This window comes from Mustela nigripes, chromosome 2, assembly GCF_022355385.1.
Source record: "Mustela nigripes isolate SB6536 chromosome 2, MUSNIG.SB6536, whole genome shotgun sequence".
Taxonomy (NCBI): Eukaryota; Metazoa; Chordata; class Mammalia; order Carnivora; family Mustelidae; genus Mustela; species Mustela nigripes.
This window is the reverse complement of record NC_081558.1, coordinates 73,940,080-73,958,857: the sequence shown is the minus strand read 5'-3', so window position 1 is coordinate 73,958,857 and position 18,778 is coordinate 73,940,080. Positions and strand designations below refer to the sequence as shown.

The following is an 18,778-nucleotide window of genomic DNA, read 5'->3' as shown; positions in this document are numbered from 1 at the left end:
GGTAAGGAAGGTAGAAAATAAGCAGTCGGAGAATGTTTGATTAGAAATCCAGAGAACATGATTCTGGGTGTGACTTTGCCACCAGCTAGCACAAATTAGCTGACAATTCATTAAATTTTTATTTTCCTTATTGGCAAAATAAAAGGTTTGAATTAAATAAATTTTAAGATCAGATAACAGAGGCTATATGCCTTCCCGTCTATTTGAACTAAGAACTGTCTAAATAACTACAATTAACTTATTATAGTCCACAAAATGTAATTAAATGGTAAATAAGATGCTGGAAATCAAAAGGAAATGTAACCAAATAGCCCACTTTCTCATACGTAAAAGGCTTTCTAACTCCAAAATATAATAATACTGTGTTATAAGCTTAAAGTAGTGTTTTCCGTGTAAATTGTAATTTAAATTTGGGGCTTGCTTGCTCTACATCTACAAAGATGATTGAGATAGAGGTATATAAACATGTACAGAGTTAGAAATGCATACATACATATATGCACACAAAGTCGATCATGTATAGGGCATATGTGGGAAAGAAAAAGTAACAAATCTTTTGCAGACAAATGAGAGGACACTGTGAAACTTCCCTGGATATAACAACAAGTACTTTGAAATTAGTCATGAAAATTAAGGACATGGCTTTTGACACAGAGTTACTTATTTATTTATTTAGTTGAGCTAGAGAGAGAGAGAGAGATTGAAGATGGCTGGCGCAGGGAGGGGCAGAGGGAGAAGGAAGGAGAGAATGAATCTTAAACTCCAGCTCGAACCTGGCATGGGGCTCAGTTTCATGACCCTGAGATCATGACCTGAGCTGAAATCAAGAGTCAGACACTTAACCAACTGAGCCAACCAGGCGCCTAATACAGAGTAATTTAGAAAGACACATCCATCATTTTTACATCATTGTTCTTTATTCCAAATCATTATAGACTAATGATGCTTTTTTGCATCTGAGAGAAAATGAGGGTTGTCGGTCAGGTATAAGACAGCAGGAAGCTTAAGGATTGTGGAGAATTAAGGCAAATGCTGGAAGTTCTTATTTATTGTTGGAAAGCTACCAGTTTTCAACTTAAGATCTCTATGACCTCGGGTGTTCTAAAAGTATTTCAACTAAATCCTGTCATTATGTTCATCTCATTGATCATATTTTCATTTGCTAAACATTTAATAAAAGCCTGTTTTTAGTTAGACTAGATAACACTTGGTATTAGTCCTTCATGTGCTCATTTACTATCTAGCAGTCGGCATGGGGGGAGTCATGCCTGTGACATGTGATTTTCTACAACTCTATGGTAGTGAATGTGATTTTTGAGCTAGAGGACATTTTGTGTCTATAGTGCTAGAGAGTGACATCTGTTTTATGCTTTCAAATTACTTATCCATATTCCTATTATGGTATCCACTGAAAGCTGCTAGAAGTTTCCTTTTGCTTGTCTTTCTCCTCTTCTAGGCTGTGACTTCCCTCCCTGAGCAAGGATCCTGATGCGGGGCTTGATCAGAGAACCCCGGGATCACAACCTGAGTCAAAGGCAGATTCTTAAACAACTGAGCCCCCCCCAGGCACCCCTTAGTATCATTTTTTTAATTCTCTACTATGAAACCGCTTTTTAATGTACAAGGCACCTTGACTATCGCAGGAATAGTTCCTTTTTCTTTTTTTCATTGAGAACGGATCCATGTCCACACATTTAATAGGAAAATAGTAGAAACTATTTTAATATAGAAAGATTAAATTTTTATATTTTACCTTAGTGCTTGGAATTCTTTCTTTTTAATTCTTTTATCTCATTCTTTCACTCAGTCCCAGATTTTATAAGCTCACCTCCAATAAACTGCTTCTCTTGTCATTAGCTTATCTTTTCTACTCTGCTTCTCCCACCTTCCCCTTTTGTTTCCTGAAGTAAAATTTATAATCTCTCTGAGGTGAGGAATTTTTAAATTTAGTATTTAAACTACCAGACCTGTAAGTTATGGTAAGAAGAGATATTTTAAAAGACTGTCACCACAAGCCATTATAAATATCTGAAGAGTTTAAATAAACTGAATGTTAAAAATTGAAAATGTTCACTTCGCTAAGGGACAGCAGGAATTCTATTAATATTTAGAAGCTAAAAGGGTTATCTACTTGTAGAATATGATATTAGTAAACATTCTTAGTGAATCATAAAACCAAAGTCATGTGAAGTTTCTGTTCATTGTGTTTTCTCAGCTCTTGGTTTCAGTGATCTGTTCTTTTTGGTTTTTTAGTCTCTATATCATTTATTTCTACACTCATCTTTATTATTCCCTTCTTTCTATTGACTTTATGCTTTGTTTGTTCTATTTATAGCTCCTTGAGGAATAAAGTTAGGTTGTTTGAGATTTCTCTTGCATCTCGAGGTAGGCCTGGATTATGATACACTCCCATCTGAGAACGAATTTTGCTGAGTCCCAAAGATCTTGGACCATTTTGTTTTCATTTTCATTTGTTCCCATGTATTTTTTAAATTACCTCTTTTGATTTTTTTGTTGGCCATTCATTGTGTAGCAGCACGTGATTTAGCTTCCATATATTCGTGTTCTTCCAGATTCTTTCTTGGGATTGATTTCAAATTTCACACTGTTGTGGCTAGAAAAGAGGCATGATATGATTTCAGTCTGTTTGAATTTATTGAGACTTGTTTTGTGGCCCAACACTTTATCTACTCTGGGGAATGTTTCATGTGCCCTCCACCACTAAACCAGGCTTCCGAGAAATCTTAAAGGGAAATTAGTGGAAAGAAAAGGCCATAATTGGGAATAAGACCATTATGAATGGAAAGAATTTCAGAGGTAAATACAAATGTGTAATAAAAGCAGTAGATTAATCACTTGTAAAACCAATATAGTAGAAATTTTTAAAAAAACAGTAAAATTAATTATATCTACAAAAATCAGTCAAGGAATTCACAAAATAAAAGGATGTAAATTATGACATCATATACCTAAAACATGGGTGAGGGGAGTAAAAATTTAGTACTCTTAGTATGGGTTCAAACTTAAGTAACTATCAACTAAGTATAGACTACTATATGCATTAGATGTTATATATGAACCTCATGGTAGCCACAGTAAAAAACCGTTTTAAAATAGGTTTACAAAAAAGAAAGAGAAAGGAACCCAAGCAGAACTTTCAAGAAAGCCATCAAACCACAGGGGAAGAGAAGAATAAATTAAGTTTCAAATAAAACTCAAAAAAATTTTTACATTAATTGTGCTAGGTAAAATAAGTGGTGTTGTTTTGTTTGTTTAAAACAGCAAATCCAGTAAGCCATAAGGTTATCTTATCGGTTCATGCATTGGATGTTCTGTTTAATACAGTTTGGAAGGCTAGAAATACTGCACTAAGCAAACAAACAGTAATTACTCCTTCATAATTACCATGCAACTTTATCGCCATGCATTGTTATAATTATATTTTAAATACTCTTCATTTTCATGATAGATCATAATGTCTTCTAGCGCATTACAATCTGTGGCTTATAACTGCATCTCACTTCCACAAAGGCCTCTTCTTCATTTAGTCTGTATTTTAACTACTGTGAAAAGAGACTAGACAAAATTAATTGGTAGCATAATACTGCAATAAGGAAATTGTAGACAATATAATATTTGTGTGCTACTGAAATTATCTCATTATTCAGAGGATTCATGTTGAACATCTAAGATCTATTCTTACTTCCTCTGTTAAAGAGGCAGTCACAATCCAATCAGTGTTTCTCCAACTGATGTGTTCAGAAGAATCACCCGGAGATCTGGTTCAAATGCAGAGTTTGATTGGATAGGTCTGGGTAAGGGCCCAGATTCTGCATTTCTAACATGTTCCCAGGTGCTCCCAAGTTTGGATCCCACTGATGCCTGAACTTGGACCACACTTTGAGTAGCATCACTTTCAAGTATTATTTATTATTATTTCGCACCTATGTGCAGAATGCTGTTAACAATATGCACACACACGTGTGCACACATGCTATATGCATATATATAAACTTCATTTCTTTGTTACAATCACTTTCAAACTCAAGCGTGGACATTAATTGCTACTGTTGAAAGACTTAACACAACAGAAACAGCATTCAACCTAGGAAAGCCAGCCAAGTAAGCACTAGGTAAATTCCTCTTTCAAATGAGATGAAGTAGAGTCAAGGAAGGCTTTCCAAGGAACATGGATTTGAGCTGCATTCTGAAGGCTGATCAATAGTCTGCCAGGTGGAGGTTGTGTATGGGGGAGGCCGAGGAGCGAAAGCTGGGAAGGGAAATTCCAGGCATGAGAAAAGGCCTTTAGACATGAGGGGACTTTAGGCCAGAGGAGTGGGAGGAGTCTGGCTAAAGATGAGATCAAGGGAACAGATTCTTCTCTTCTAATGTCAGGGTTTGGATTTTATCTTGTAGGTACTTAGAAATCACCTGAGAATTAGAAGATTATATAAATCTTAATTCATCTAATTCACTCTTTGCTTTTACATTCTCAATGAAATCCACCTCCAAACTCCCCAGGAAACTAGCAATCATAATTACATGCCTAAATTCAAGGAAGATATTACAGATATTCCATCCTTTTTTAATTGCACATTTAAAAATGTGTTTCTGGGATTGTATTTCTTTTACTCCATTTAATAAAAATTTTGTGGCCCTGCTTTCCCATCATAATCATCTTCAAATCAATAAAGTGACAGCAGATATTTCAACTTAGGAATGTCAATAAATATAAATAAGTCATTACCAACATCTATAGTCTAACAACTTATGAAGATCTTCGAATACCAGAGTGGCTAAAATTTGAAACCTCCAAGACACTGTCAAACACAACTCACAAAGGCATCTCAGTTGAAAGTTAAGAAAGTCTTTTTCTATGGCTTTTTAAGTTTCCCTTAGTGTTAAAAATATTGTTTTAAAAGTTCCCTTTTCAATAATGAAAAATTCAAGGTGGGTCTACAAGCCAGAATATCATTGTCTATGTATAATTGATCCTTAGCAAGCTAAAATATTGTGATTTGGTAATATTTGTTTCAAAGAAGCTTCTATAAAATTTCTCTGTGCCAGTAGGGAGAAGAAATCCTTAAGCTCATGATTCATTCTAAGCCTTTCTTTTCTTGTCAGTGCTGTCCCCCTAATTCCATAGTGTCCAAGAGTTCACCAAGAAAATCTTTAAATATATGTGTGTGTGTGTGTGTGTGTGTGTGTGTATACATGTCAAAGAGACACATTTTGGGGTGGTGAATTTTGCTTGCCTACGATGTGTAGATAGCACTGTACTTACCTTAGTAGTAAAATACAGATTTGCTGGATTTAAATAGCCAATAGATGTCTAGCAATTAAGTAACAAAAAATAGTAGTAAGAATAGTTTTTTGAAAACACAGCAGAAAAAGGAACAGGGAACATTCAGGGTAGGCAATGGAGTGTTAAGATACATAACATGACTTTTATCCTACTCAGAATATTAAAAGTCAAACTTTGGTAAGAATTCAGGAGGGGAACGTGGCCGGATGTGGAGAGTCAGTTGAAAGTTCTGTGGCCAAACCAGCGTTGGAGTTAGAGTGGGACAGAGCTGAAGAACAATAAACCCAGTTGACTGAACACTCTGAACTCTGACTCTGCCAAGTAACCAGGTTTTACAGCTGATGTATGAGCAGTGGCTAATAAAGATGCTAGGCAATAATGATAGTTGTGGCTAATGTGGATTTAATAATCATTTATGTACCATATGCTGTTTTAAACTCTTTTCACACATGAGTTTATTTAATCCACATAACAGCTGCCTGAGGTAGATGATGTTATTATCCTCAACTCATACATGAGGAAAATGAGTCACAGAAATATTAAAAAAATTTAAAAGGTGTCTGGTGTCTTGTAGTTAGTAAGTCAGGGAGCCAGGAAGCAGACTGCTAGACACCAAAATGCACCCAAACTAAGTGTCAGAGCCTACAGAAACAAGGAATGACCTCAAGCAAAGTCATCATCATATCCTAGACTATTAGAATCAGTATATTATGTTCTCTAAAAGAATCTGTTTTAGGAGACAATAAAGAGAATCCTGCCTCAGATAGTAGAAAGTGATGACTCATGAAAGTTATTATCCCAAGAAACATAAAAGGTAGAATCTACATTTTTTTAACAGTAGGAAATTTAAGATATTTCTAGATTTATTTGCCTTTTGTGAGAAATTTGTACTATTGCCAGTTATAAACTCACATGTCGGCATGACCATCCCATTCGAATGAGTGAATATACCTTGAATTTTTAAAATATCAACAGAGAAAATATCCTATAGTGAGGAATGATGATGTATGTATAATGATATATATGATACATATATAATCATTCCTCACTATAGGCACATACTTATATATGCTTTTGGACTCTCACAGGAAATTTTCTTTAGCACAGAGTTTCAGGATCCTTGATTGCATTTATCCTTTCAGTTCTTCATCTGGAGAAAGAATTTAGACGACTTCAGTGTGATGGCAGCTCCTGTCTGCAGACACATCATGATTCAGCCTTTCCTTTGTATGATTTCTGTGGCTTCACCAAAGTCACTGAAGTTGGAGGCTCCAAAAGCAGACAGTTGGGAAGCACTTGTTCTCTGTGAGGAATGACATTGCTTGAGTTATGTGCCAGGATAAGTTACATATTCCCACATGACTCCTCCATAGGGAGGCAAGACATTTTGTTTTTCATTCCACCTAGCCAATTCTGACCTTCTGTCTGTTTGAGTCAGTATTTCCTTCAATATTAGTCAGTAGCATTCTGCTGATAATAAAGAATAAAAGGATTGAGTAAATCCTACTGCCACTTAAAGCTAAATGATTTTCAAATATTTATTTGTGGTTACCCACTCATTTCTTTTTCCACTATTGATTTTGGAGACAATTAAAAATCTCATGAATTCCATAATCTTTTTTTTTCTTTTGCATTATCCAGGTTAGTGAACATAAGCAACCTTGCTGGAGTGGATATGGGGAGGAATAGGTGTTGGGGAAAACAATAGCAGTTATCTATTAAGATTACAGTGTTACGTGTCAATTGCAAAATTTTAGTGATATGAAACAATGAAGATTCATTTAGCTTACATGTTTGTGGGATCATCTTTATTGACCTCACCTGGTCTGTGGTCAACTGTGTGTTTATCTGTGTATCTCTGATGATTTTAGTTGAGCTCACTCACATATCAGGGTCGTAATCATTGGATGATCTCTCTACTTTGGCCTTGGCTCTGATAGTAGGGATGACTCCTCTACACATGTATCTCATCCTTCCACAGGCCAGGCTGAGTATATTCATGCAGCTGTGCAGAGAAGCAAAAGAAGCAAAACTCAATGCTTATAAACACTTCAATGTTCTGCTTGTGCCTCATTTGCTAACATTGCGTTGGCTAGAGCAGTTCACATGGGATCAGACCAAGATTCAGAGAGCTCAACAATACTTCATGGCAAAAGGCAAAGATAGAAGGAGGGATAAAGAATTAAAATAATTTTCCTTCTACCTTTCTAAGCTCTTGGCTAGGACCCCCCAACCCCCATAAAGACCTAAGAACAGGAGAAAAGAACAAACAGAAGGTTAATAACATATATGTACCTCTTGTATGGAGATACCCAGAAAAACCTAGTAACTCCCTGAAATAGCCCCAGTCACCGTCTTAAATATGGTCTTCAGCTGAAGACAAAGGTGTTGGGGAGGGAGCAGGGAGGCCAGTTAGAGGAGATTACCAGAAAAAGCACAGTAAACAAGGGTGAGGTTGTTGCATAGATTTAAGTCCTTTTTCCTTTCTTGAGATTTAGAGTATTCTTTTCTTCCAGATACAAAGAATAAATTTCTGTTATAAATAGACATTTCCCTTATAAGTGTAAATGTCTCTTACAAAAGGGTAACTTCTGGTCAGTTTTCAGAGCTTTTCCTCTATCTGTTATTTCTTAAAAATAATCAGGTTAAATTAATCCTTTTGCCAAAGAGTCATTTTTTTGAGGGGTATATTTTGTTCCTCTTCAATCATTAATACAATTAATCTTCAGAAGAACTCATTTTCCCAGGGGGTTGGGAGAGGGAGGGGTTCACTTTAATTTTCAGATTATAAACTTATAAATCAATATTTTTTTATCCAAGCAAATAATAGCAAAAAAAAAAAAAAAATCCTTCTAGCCATTTAATGCATTGACCAAGTTTTTTAAACCATATGGCTTTCTTTTTATTCACTCATTTTTAAATATATTTGTGGTAATCACAAGCAGCAATTTTTTTAGTTAAGTAGGGATGTGGATGGGGCATCAGTTCTCAAAGAATAAATTTCTCCTTGTTGTGTTTTAAAAGATTATCAAATAAGTTAACCTAAGTCACCCAGGACCACATTTCCCCCCAGTCCAGGATTCTTTTCTTAGAGCCATATCCTTTGACTATATTTTACCATGTGGGCTCATTTGATATTCAAATAATTGTTCTCCCTGAGATACTGACTAGATTTCACTGGGGAATTGAAGAGAAAGGGGTTCAGTAGACAATCAACTTCTAGTCGTTTTGAAATTGCAGAGGTTAATGAGAAAAAAAAAAAACTGATTTGGTTGTAATTAGCAAAATGGCTCCCTTTTTAGAAGGCAACTCCTAAGGAGCTCTTTCCAAAATAGAATCCTACAGTTTCTACTGTGAAAACATAGTTACTTTGAGGGGGAAATATTTATCTACACACAAATACTGGTTAGGAATATGTTTCTAATATGAAAAAGCAAAATTCAATGAGAACTTTTTAAAGATCTTATTGGCTTTATTCAAGGATTTGTGAGTCCGGCAGCCTCTCCTCCAGCAGGTAGAGAGGAGCTCTGAGAACCTGTGCAGATGGGAGGCTTCTGCAGCAGAAGGGAGTGGGAACAAGAAAGTTATAGTGGCAAAAATTTGATTGGTTGTGGCAAAGTCACTTTTCTTTAGGGATGGCAGGGGTCTATCAGGTCAATTACCTCACTAATGCTTATTAGTGACTCCTGATTGATTGATTCAAAATTCCATTTCTGGGAAAGCCAAAACTATAATTAAGTTAGGTCTCGGTTTGGTGACATGGCACTTAGCATAAGTGACTCCATTTTAGACCCATCATCTGGTTTTTAGCATTGATGTAACGGGAAGGAGTCAACATTCCCCTCTTTACTTTTAAGGCAAGTTCACATTCTGCTTCAACTGATTTTTTTTTAACAATATTTTTTGTATTCTTTTATGGTCTGCCAGTACTTTTTTGAAGCCCAGTTAGATAGAATAGCAGCTAAGATAATTGAGACTAGAAGGGGGCCTACTATCTCTCCAGAAGCAAGAAAACGTCAAAAGAAAGGCATTACAAAGCGCTATTGTGACTCAAAAATCACTTGTTTTTTAGGGGTATTTGCTAATATAGAATTGATTTCTTATCTTCCCAGCCCCTAGTGAGCCTTTACTGTGCAAATTCGCTGATGGAGGACAAAAGAAGCGACAGAATCAAAGCAAATACACCCAGAATGGAAGGCCTTGGCCCAGGGAAGGAGAGGTGAGTCCTGACTGACTTTTGCTCAGAAATATAGCAGTGGACATCCCTCAGAAGGGTGGCAAGACAGATATTTGGGACCCTGATGAATTCGAGTCCTGTAGAAAATTAGATGGCTTTGAAGGGAGCAAATGAGAAGGCCTATGTTAATGTGCTCTAGATAAAATGACTTGAGGAGGAGTGCAGGACTTCAAAATTGACCTCAGTTCTATCCTATAATAAATCCTCTGTCTTTAACCAAATCTTAACCCAATATACACTCACTGAAAGAATTATCCACAAAGACTTGATCCATAATTGTGAGTACCTATATTTTCAGTGAAATCAATAGTGAGAGTTAAATGTTTGTGTTTGGGAAAAAACACGAATTTAGATTTATTTTATTCTACCCTTGAGATAGTCTACTTGCTCATATATGTGTATGTATGCATTTTCCCATTTGTTCATAAATGTGTTGATATGTATTTTATATATGTATATATCAGTATAAAATATGACATTTTCTGTTGGTCAAGAAAGAGGGGGAAAAGTTCATATACACAGGGTATTGTTTATCACAATAAAAAATAAAAGGCATTGAGTAGTTAATTATCCATTTATACTCTTAACACAAAGAAGTAGAAAAGCAAGCTTATGTATCCAATGACCCATGGGAATGATTTCCTTTTGGTTATTTTTATTGTAAGAAGACAAGGAAAAGGTATCTGGGCTTCTAAGAGGTTTTTTTTATTCTTTATGAAATGGAATAGAGTTGCTTGAATGACTTGAATAAATGCAATTTTGTACCAAAGCCATAATTTCAACAGAAGAGCTTTATTTCATATTTCTATTCAAAGCACCTACTTCATCCATTTCTCATTTAAGAGGCATCCCACTTGATGCAGCATTCACAGTTGTAAGGAAGGAAGAGGGTGGGGATTTTCTCACCAAAACCTTTAGCCAGTTTTTAGTTTCTAACACTGTTGTCTGTTTTGAGTATTTCTATGCAGGTCTCAAAACCTCTCTTAAAGTGTATAGTTACGCTCAAGTATTGTATAATCTATAACTCATTATTTTAAGAGAAAAAGAGGGGAATCACCACTGAGCACTTGAAACTAATGAAAAAGGAATGTTTGGATACTTCAACTATAGAAAGGCTATCTGTGTTATGTTCAAAAAAGGAAGGGGAAATGGAATGACCCCTGTGTTTTAGGTAGAGGTTAGTGACCAACAATTAGCCCCATTGCCTCCAAAGACAGCTGATTTCTGACAGCCCTCATTATGACATCCATCCCATACCAAATATCGTAGTCTAGAAAGACTCATTTGATCGTTTAAAATGCTATTGGGTCAAATGCTCACTGGTGAGAGAGATTTCTGGATCATAAACCATCACCAAGAAGCCTTGACAGTAAATTAGTTGGCTTGGTAATGATGACCAAAACCCCAGTTCCTGTCCCCATAAGAACCTGAATTATCATATCCACAAAAGGGATGCCAGCTTCAGCAAGACACTGTACTTAAATCTACATTTCTTAGGAACCGAACCAATAAACATGAGAAATGTAGACAGAGCTGCCACTTTGCTACCTCATATAAATCTAAGGCTTTAGGTTGATGTCATGGTAAAGAACATGTGTACTATTGAGACAGAAGCATTGTGGAGTCAAGTTTAACACCCAGAGCATCTTGTAGTTTAAATATAGGTTTTAAATATATATTCCTAGTCTCTGTTTTCAAAAGTTGCTGTTTAAGAGTTCTACATTTTCCTCTTGAACTGTGAAAATCAAGGGACCTTCATAAATTTATCTGTGACCCATAAAAATGTATTCCAAGTGTGTAGACACATTCAGAGGAAAGAAATTAGGAGAACAAGTAGCATGCACTAAACATATGCTTGCCAGATAGCTTGATTTTGAGATAAGCACGTTAATTTTTACATCTTGGTCTTAAGTGCAGACACTCTGAATGTTGCATAACTGTGTGTGTCCATCATAATATATATTTTTGCTTCTATTTCCCCTTGCTTTGTGATTGCTAGAGTAAATTATGTCAGCATGGTTGATAAAGTATGGCATAATGTAAATTATTCCTATGTAGGCAATATTTAATTAATTTTTATATACCAGGAAATTCTAATTACTGTATTTCATCATTTCTAAAACACATGTTTTCATGGTTGTTTTTTGACATTTTAACATTTCTGAAATTGGTTCTCCTCTTATAAACAATGGCATTATTACAAGACAATTTGCATTTGCTCCTATTAGTCACCTGGGGGCACTACCTACATTCTCTGTTTAAGGTCTTTGACCACACTGGCTGCATGAATTGAAGCACTAATCAAAGCAAGGACTATGGGTCAGATTCTTAGGAGAGATTTTCTCTGAGCTCTTCCTTCATGCAGTATTAAGACTGAGACATGGATATTCCCTTGAAGTCAATTTCTGATGGAGGGTCTTGTTTTCCATTTTCTTTGTAACCCTTTGCATACCAACTTTATCACATCATTTTGGGTTTTTTTACTTGTTTGCTTGCTTGTTGGTTTTCATTTTTGTTTTCTTTTTTGCTTTTTGGGTTTTTTTGTTTTTGTTTTGTTGTTATATAAAGTAATGGTAAACCTTTCAATCGCTGTTGCCTTAGACAAAATGTAAGATGATAGTTTCTATTCTGATGCTTCAGTATTTGGGATATTACTACAGAATGAGGCTCATGTTTCCTCTACCTCTCCCATGAAAGTCAGGTTAAAAAAAATAAAAAAAAAAGATAAAAAGTATTTCTCCTGAAATGTTTAAGTATCTTAGAAGTATTGGGGGCCTGGGTGGCTCAGTGGCTTAAGCCTTTTGCCTTCGGCTCAGGTCATGATCTCAGGGTCCTGGGACCCAGTCTTGCATCTGGCTCTCTGCTCTGCAGGGAGCCTGCTTCCTCCTCTTTGCCTGCCTCTCTGCCTACTTGTGATCTCTTTCTGTCAAATAAATAAATAAAATCTTTAAAACAAACAAACAAAAAAAGAAGTACCTACACATGACAATTGATAAGCTAATTAAAATTTTAATTTATTATGTAAAGCTATTTTCTTCTGAGTGTCATTTTGATAACAGTTATTTTAACATAGTTAGTGAAATATATTTCTTTACCCCCCCAAAAAAATCCAGTACTGAAAAGTTTATATACATAAAGTAGTGTAGATTAGCAAGGTTCTGAAATACAAATATATGCTGCTGGACATATTTTTGCATAAGTGAAATACACAGGGGTATTTTAAAGTCATTAACTAATCTCTTAAGTGACAATCAAAACTTTAAATAGAGCAATCAGGGATAGAGGCTGTTAGGCCTCTCTTTCCCAGTGCTCTACAGTTCTCATCATTTTATTTCTTGAAGCAGAAATCCACAAACTCTTTGGTCTCTGTATCTTTTTATCTTCTTAGTTCATCAAAAAAAATAAAGCCATCCCCCATTAACAAAAATATTATATTTTATGGAAAATATTGTATCTTTCAAAGATTTTTTTTGATAATAGCACTCTTTCACATTTTTGCAAATCACTTGAATGTCTGATTTAATAAAAGATGAGATTTTCATACCTGCATCAGCGTTCAACCTGTTGCAATATTCTGTTTGGTTTAATTATATGAAGAAAATCTAACTCCACATTAACATGCTATTGGAAAAGGGAGGGCTTATGGATCTCCTAAAAATATCTCAGGAACCCTCAGATATCCTTAGACCACACTTTGAGAACCACTGTCCTAGAGATGCTTGAGCCAAGCATAGGGCTCATATTCAACTTCCATATACCAGAAAAGCCACTCTGCTTGTTAAAATAGGAAAACATACTTCTTTCATTATGTAAATAACTGCTGACACTAGTCTATCAGAGTGACCTCTCTACTCCTTCCATTACGATGCCTCCTGCAGGACCCATTATGATCTCATAAGAATGGAGTGCTGGCTGGCACACCAGGAGTTTCCCAGGATGCTACTCCAGCATTTACATTCTGATTGGCCAGTGCTTCTGTCATAATGGTGATGCAATGTTTTTAATGTCACCCTTAGCTCAGAAATGGTTCCACTTTATCATCACTATGACTTTCAAGAAATGCAGTGGCTAGATATCCCATTACAGCTGAGGCCACAGTCTTTACTTCAGACAGAATGTTTCCCAAATTGTTCTTGTTAGTGCTCTCCCAAATGACTGGTCTGGAATTGGGAATAGAATCTGGAACCGGCAATCAAAAATATATCAGGAGTCACAGGAATAAAAGACACGGCATGAAGAAAGTAGTTTGTGGTATTGTAATGGGGTTGTTGGTGACAGATTGGAGCTACATGAGTGGTGTCATAGAATAGTGTATAGACTTGCCAAATCACTGTATTGTACACCTGAAACTAATACAACATTATGTGTCAACTCTACTTAAATAAAAAATTTAAAACAAGCAAATGAGCAAATAAATATAATTTCAATAATATATATAACCATACACACACACATAATATCAGGAACATGAACTCCTGTTTCTTCTTCCTATATTTCCAAAGAAGGTTTGGAATGACTACCAGAAAGCCACCAAATTTTTTGGTACCCAAATAATTTGCACAGCTGATCAAAAGTGTTCAATTATGTTGTAAAGATCAAAGGCTTAAATCAAAAGATGAATGTTTCTACTACAATGATTAGAGTTACTCAAACCTTGAAATTACTTTATGTTGACAATTGTTTTGACTAGTCTCTAGATTTCCTTCAGAATTTTCAAATATAACTAAATGCTAAGTGTCAGATTATAGAAGATGGTGATATTTCACCAAGTTTTCATGCTAGGACATTATCCTTACATAGTACAAATATCATAAACACACTATTTTTCACTGGCTTCGAAACTCTAGTCTAGCTTTCATAGATTTTCCCAAGCCCGATAGTAACTGAGTCAGTAAATGTCATTGATAACAATTGCTTTGGGTATTGTACCTCCAAGAAATAGTATTTTGGCTATGGACACAAACAAGAAACAAGGCAATTAAACAAGAAGTAGCTTGAGAAACAAGACAGAGGACCATAGGGGAAGGGAGGGAAAAATGAATCAAGATGAAACCAGAGAAGGAGATAAACCATAAGAGACTCTTAACCTCAGGAAACAAACTGAAGGTTGCTGGGGAGGGGCTGGGGAAAGATGGGGTGGCTAGGTGATCGACATTGAGGAGAGTATGTGCTATTGTGAGAAAATAAATAAACAAACAAATAAATAAATATTAGAAAAAAGAAGTAACCCAACAAAGTAGTCAAGTACTTCACATGTCTAGTGAAGAAATGCCAAGATTTTATTATAAAACTAAAAGCAATAAAATGGTATTTCTTGCTTTTATCTATCTTACAGTTCTCTGCTAGAGTCAATTTCAAAACAATTAGCAATAACAAATATGTTCTATGTGATGCTCTGAAGATACTTTTCTTTACTGTGGAAATGAAACATTTAATGAGATTGTCTTCACAGTCTGAATAAAGGGAGCTAAAATAATATTGTTAACAATCAGCACTCAGGTTCCTAGGAATAGTTTGCAAGGTTATTTGGGGGGAGAAAATGAAGTAAGCTTTTTTGGGGATGCATTCTAGGAATACTAAGGAATACTATTCCTGAATGAGGAGCAAGTTTTAGAGAAAACGTGATGATATATCTCAAAGACGTTTTGTTTGAGTGCATTTCTATTTGCAAACTTTGGGTACAGGGATATAGTATATGCATTTCCTAATACCAGCAGGTACCATTCACACAAACCAGATGTAAATTGTGTTCCTTACAGTAGTGAAATCCTGTGACTCTGCCTGAATATGTTTGAAATCTTTTAAGAGGTAGAGTAAACTGAAGAATATGCTTTAATTTCCTTAAATTAGGTCTCGTTAAGATGCCCACAAAATCCAATTTTACTGAACTAACTTTATTAGTTTTTTTTTTTTAAAGATTTCATTTATTTATTTGACAGACAGAGATCACAAGTAGGCAAAGAGGCAGGCAGAGAGAGAGAGAGAGAGAGAGAGAGAGAGAGAGGAGAAAGCAGGCTCCCCACGGAGCAGAGAGCCCAATGTGGGGCCTGATCCCAGGACCCTGGGATCATGACCTGAGCCGAAGACAGAGGCTTTAACCCACTGAGCCACCCAGGTGCCCTAAGTTTTTTCAGTTTTATCACAGCCAGCTAAAACTATGTGATCTGATATGACCCAGATTATCTATAACCCAGATAATATGTTGTCTATTTTCATACCTGAAATCAACTCGTTTTCAGTGATGGATGAAAATTTCCCCTGTGCTTTAAAGTTTTATAACTCTTGTCCATTCACAGCTACTATTAATAAACATTCTCTCCAGTGCCAGTAAGTGAATGAAAGCCTGCAAAGATCAGGTGGGAGAATGGGATTTCTCATACAGTGACGAAGTCCATAGCTGAGAGCAGACAAAGTTGATAAACCTGATTCCAAACATCCAGCCTCCTCCTCAGACTGCCTCAAGGTAGTAGGAGTAATTATTCATTCTGACTAAATCCATTTATGATTGAGACAAAGATGGCTTTTTAGATTTCTAAGTAGATAGATAGCCATTCTTAGTACAAAAGTTACATCCTATATTCCCACTCAAGATAAACGTTTCCTTTGAGATCCATGTCTTCATTTTTATGTTTGCTTTTGTTTTTATTTTTCTGAAAGAAAATGAGTACACACAGAATTCTTCATAATTCTGAATCTCAGCTGTGTCTCCATCACCATAATCACCACCACTCTTGTCAAAAGGCGTTTGCTCCTTCTATGACTTGTACTTTATGCTGTGTCCCCAGGACATATGAGGTATAAGGAAGACCCCTTACCCTGAATGTATATTAGAACTGTACTGTTGGGACGCCTGGGTGGCTCAGTGGCTTAAGCCCCTGCCTTCGGCTCAGGTCATGGTCCCAGGGTCCTGAGATTAAGCCCTGCATCTGGCTCTCTGCTCAGCGGGGAGCCTGCTTCCCTTCCTCTCTCTGCCTGCCTCTCTGCCTACTTGTGATCTCTCTGTCAAATAAATAAAATCTTTAAAAAAAAATAATAAAATTTCAAAAAGAACTGTACTGTTACCATGAGAACCCCTCTATCTCCTTATGTTTCCTATTTGCTTTCTTACTTTCTCAATATGTGACTCCTTTTTGCAGAAATTATCTTTTAAAGGGAAGAATTGTGTTAGAAATAGATTTTTTAAATAAAAGGAGCAGTTTAAACAAAAAGCATTCAGTCAGTCGATGAGCACTTAGTGAGTGTACCCTATGTGAGAGGACACACAGGACTGGACATAATGGACATGACATAAACATATAGACAGATTCCTCCATCCCTTTGGAACCTAAAATGGCAAAGATCTTCTCTGCCTGTAAAGTACACGATTAAACATTGGGTAGAATATAATTGAGTACCATGGAAGTACAATTACTGACTATAACTAGCTCTATCCCCTTACACTACAGTGAAAGAAAACCAAAACCAAAATAAAAATATAAAAATATCAAAAGTAGCAGCCACAAGACTGTCAGTGCACACTTGTTTTGTTACTATTAACTGTTTGATTGATTATGTGTTTGCTTTTCAGTGTAGGTAACTGAGAAACTGACTTATATGCATTTACAAACCAGAAAAATCACCCCAGAGTTGAAAAGTTCCACTTCGTTACTTGTCCAGTAAATGCCCCTATGCCCCTGGGTGTGGAATGGCACAGAGAGAATAATATTTAGAGGAGCAGCTGGAGCTTGGGTGTGATAGAGTCAATCTTGTGTCCTTCTCTCTAATGCAGCTAGTGAGAATAATAATTCCTTCTGAATTTTAAGGATTCATGTGTGTCAGCATCTGTGAAGTGCTCGGTATTCTTTGCTATTCTTCCTATTTTACCAGACAGTCTACTTTTGTGGTTAGGGGGAAAAGTGGAGCATTTCAACCACAAATCCACAGCCTTTGAGCTGGGTGACAACACTCATGGTTAAAAGTGCATATTTGGTGATTGGGAGGGTTAAATGAAGTGGTGAGGGTAAAGCCCTGAGCACAGCTCCTGGAAAACTAGAATCACTTCAGTATCAGCTATTATTATCGCTCTCATAATATCATCAACACAACTCGGGACTTTTTAATCTGAAAGCCAGTTTTTCTGTATGTTTCTTATGACTCAAATGCTTGAGTCCTTGGTTTCCAATTTCATGTCTTGTCTACTTATTTTCCAAATGGGGATTATTTTTAATTGATACAACATTCATTTGAAAGGAAATCTGATACCAATATAATTTTTCCAACTGTATTTTGACTTATTTAATAAAATATAAAACAAGTAGAAATTAATTTATTTTCCCTTTGACCTATATTTTATTAAGGTTTTTAAAAGATCACATTCCAAATCATCACCTGCATTCCAAACACTATTTAGCACTGAAACGTTAGGTGGTGTTCAAATTTCTAGCCACTTTTCTCTTGAAGGTCATGTAATCATAAGAGCCAAGAGCTGCCAGGGTAAGAGGGACTTAGATGGAGAAAAAAAGAAAGAAAAGTAAAAGAAAACATGGACTATTGCTAGATACCAAGGAAAAAATTGAGAACTGTGGAATTACATAGTTGATGTTTTTCAAAAGAAGGAAAATGAATTATTAACCTACCTATTCTGGCACATAATGGCAATTAATTTTGGATATAGAAAGTGCTTCTATATCTCTGTGGCCGTGAAAAGTATTCCTTATGCACAAGGACTTTCTAGTATCATTCAAAGCAATTATCTCTTACAAAGAAACATGCCAATGCCACAACTGGTGACCTACTGGATTTAACAAAGAGTTGGGAAACAGGAATTTTCTTGTACATTTTATGGCTTCAGAGTGCTGAATGTCAATAATTGTTAACTTTCCATATTCGAATCTATTTCAAGAGTATTATCACCAAGTTCTTTTGTGAAAGGAATTTTTAGAATTCCTATAAATAGTAATACTAATCCCATTTATAAAATTGCCTTTCATTTACTGAAAGACTCAGACTCATGAAATTGTCATTTGAAAGAAGATACAGTTGAGGGGCTCCTGGATGGTTCAGTTCAGTTGAGCATCCAACTCTTGGTTTTGGCTTAGGTCATGATCTCAGGGTCATCAAAGTGAGCCCCTTGTTGGTCTCTGCACTGGGCATGAAGCCTGCTTAAGATGCTCTCTCTCCCTCTCCCTCTCCTCCTCCCTCCAACTCTCCCTCCCTCCACCCCATCAAATTAATAAATAAATATTTTTTAAAAAATA

General features: G+C 36.0%; 1 protein-coding gene across 9 annotated transcripts in view; it reads left to right on the top strand.

The window, feature by feature from the left end:
* The window catches only part of RBMS3 (RNA binding motif single stranded interacting protein 3), a 713,870-nt gene that overhangs the window by 561,118 nt on the left and 133,974 nt on the right, over positions 1 to 18,778 (top strand). For all 9 annotated transcript variants that reach the window (XM_059390794.1, XM_059390798.1, XM_059390793.1 and 6 more), the window contains one exon: positions 9,418 to 9,524. In XM_059390794.1, the coding sequence (XP_059246777.1) occupies positions 9,418 to 9,524 (107 nt within the window). The remainder of the gene's footprint in view (positions 1 to 9,417; positions 9,525 to 18,778) is intronic.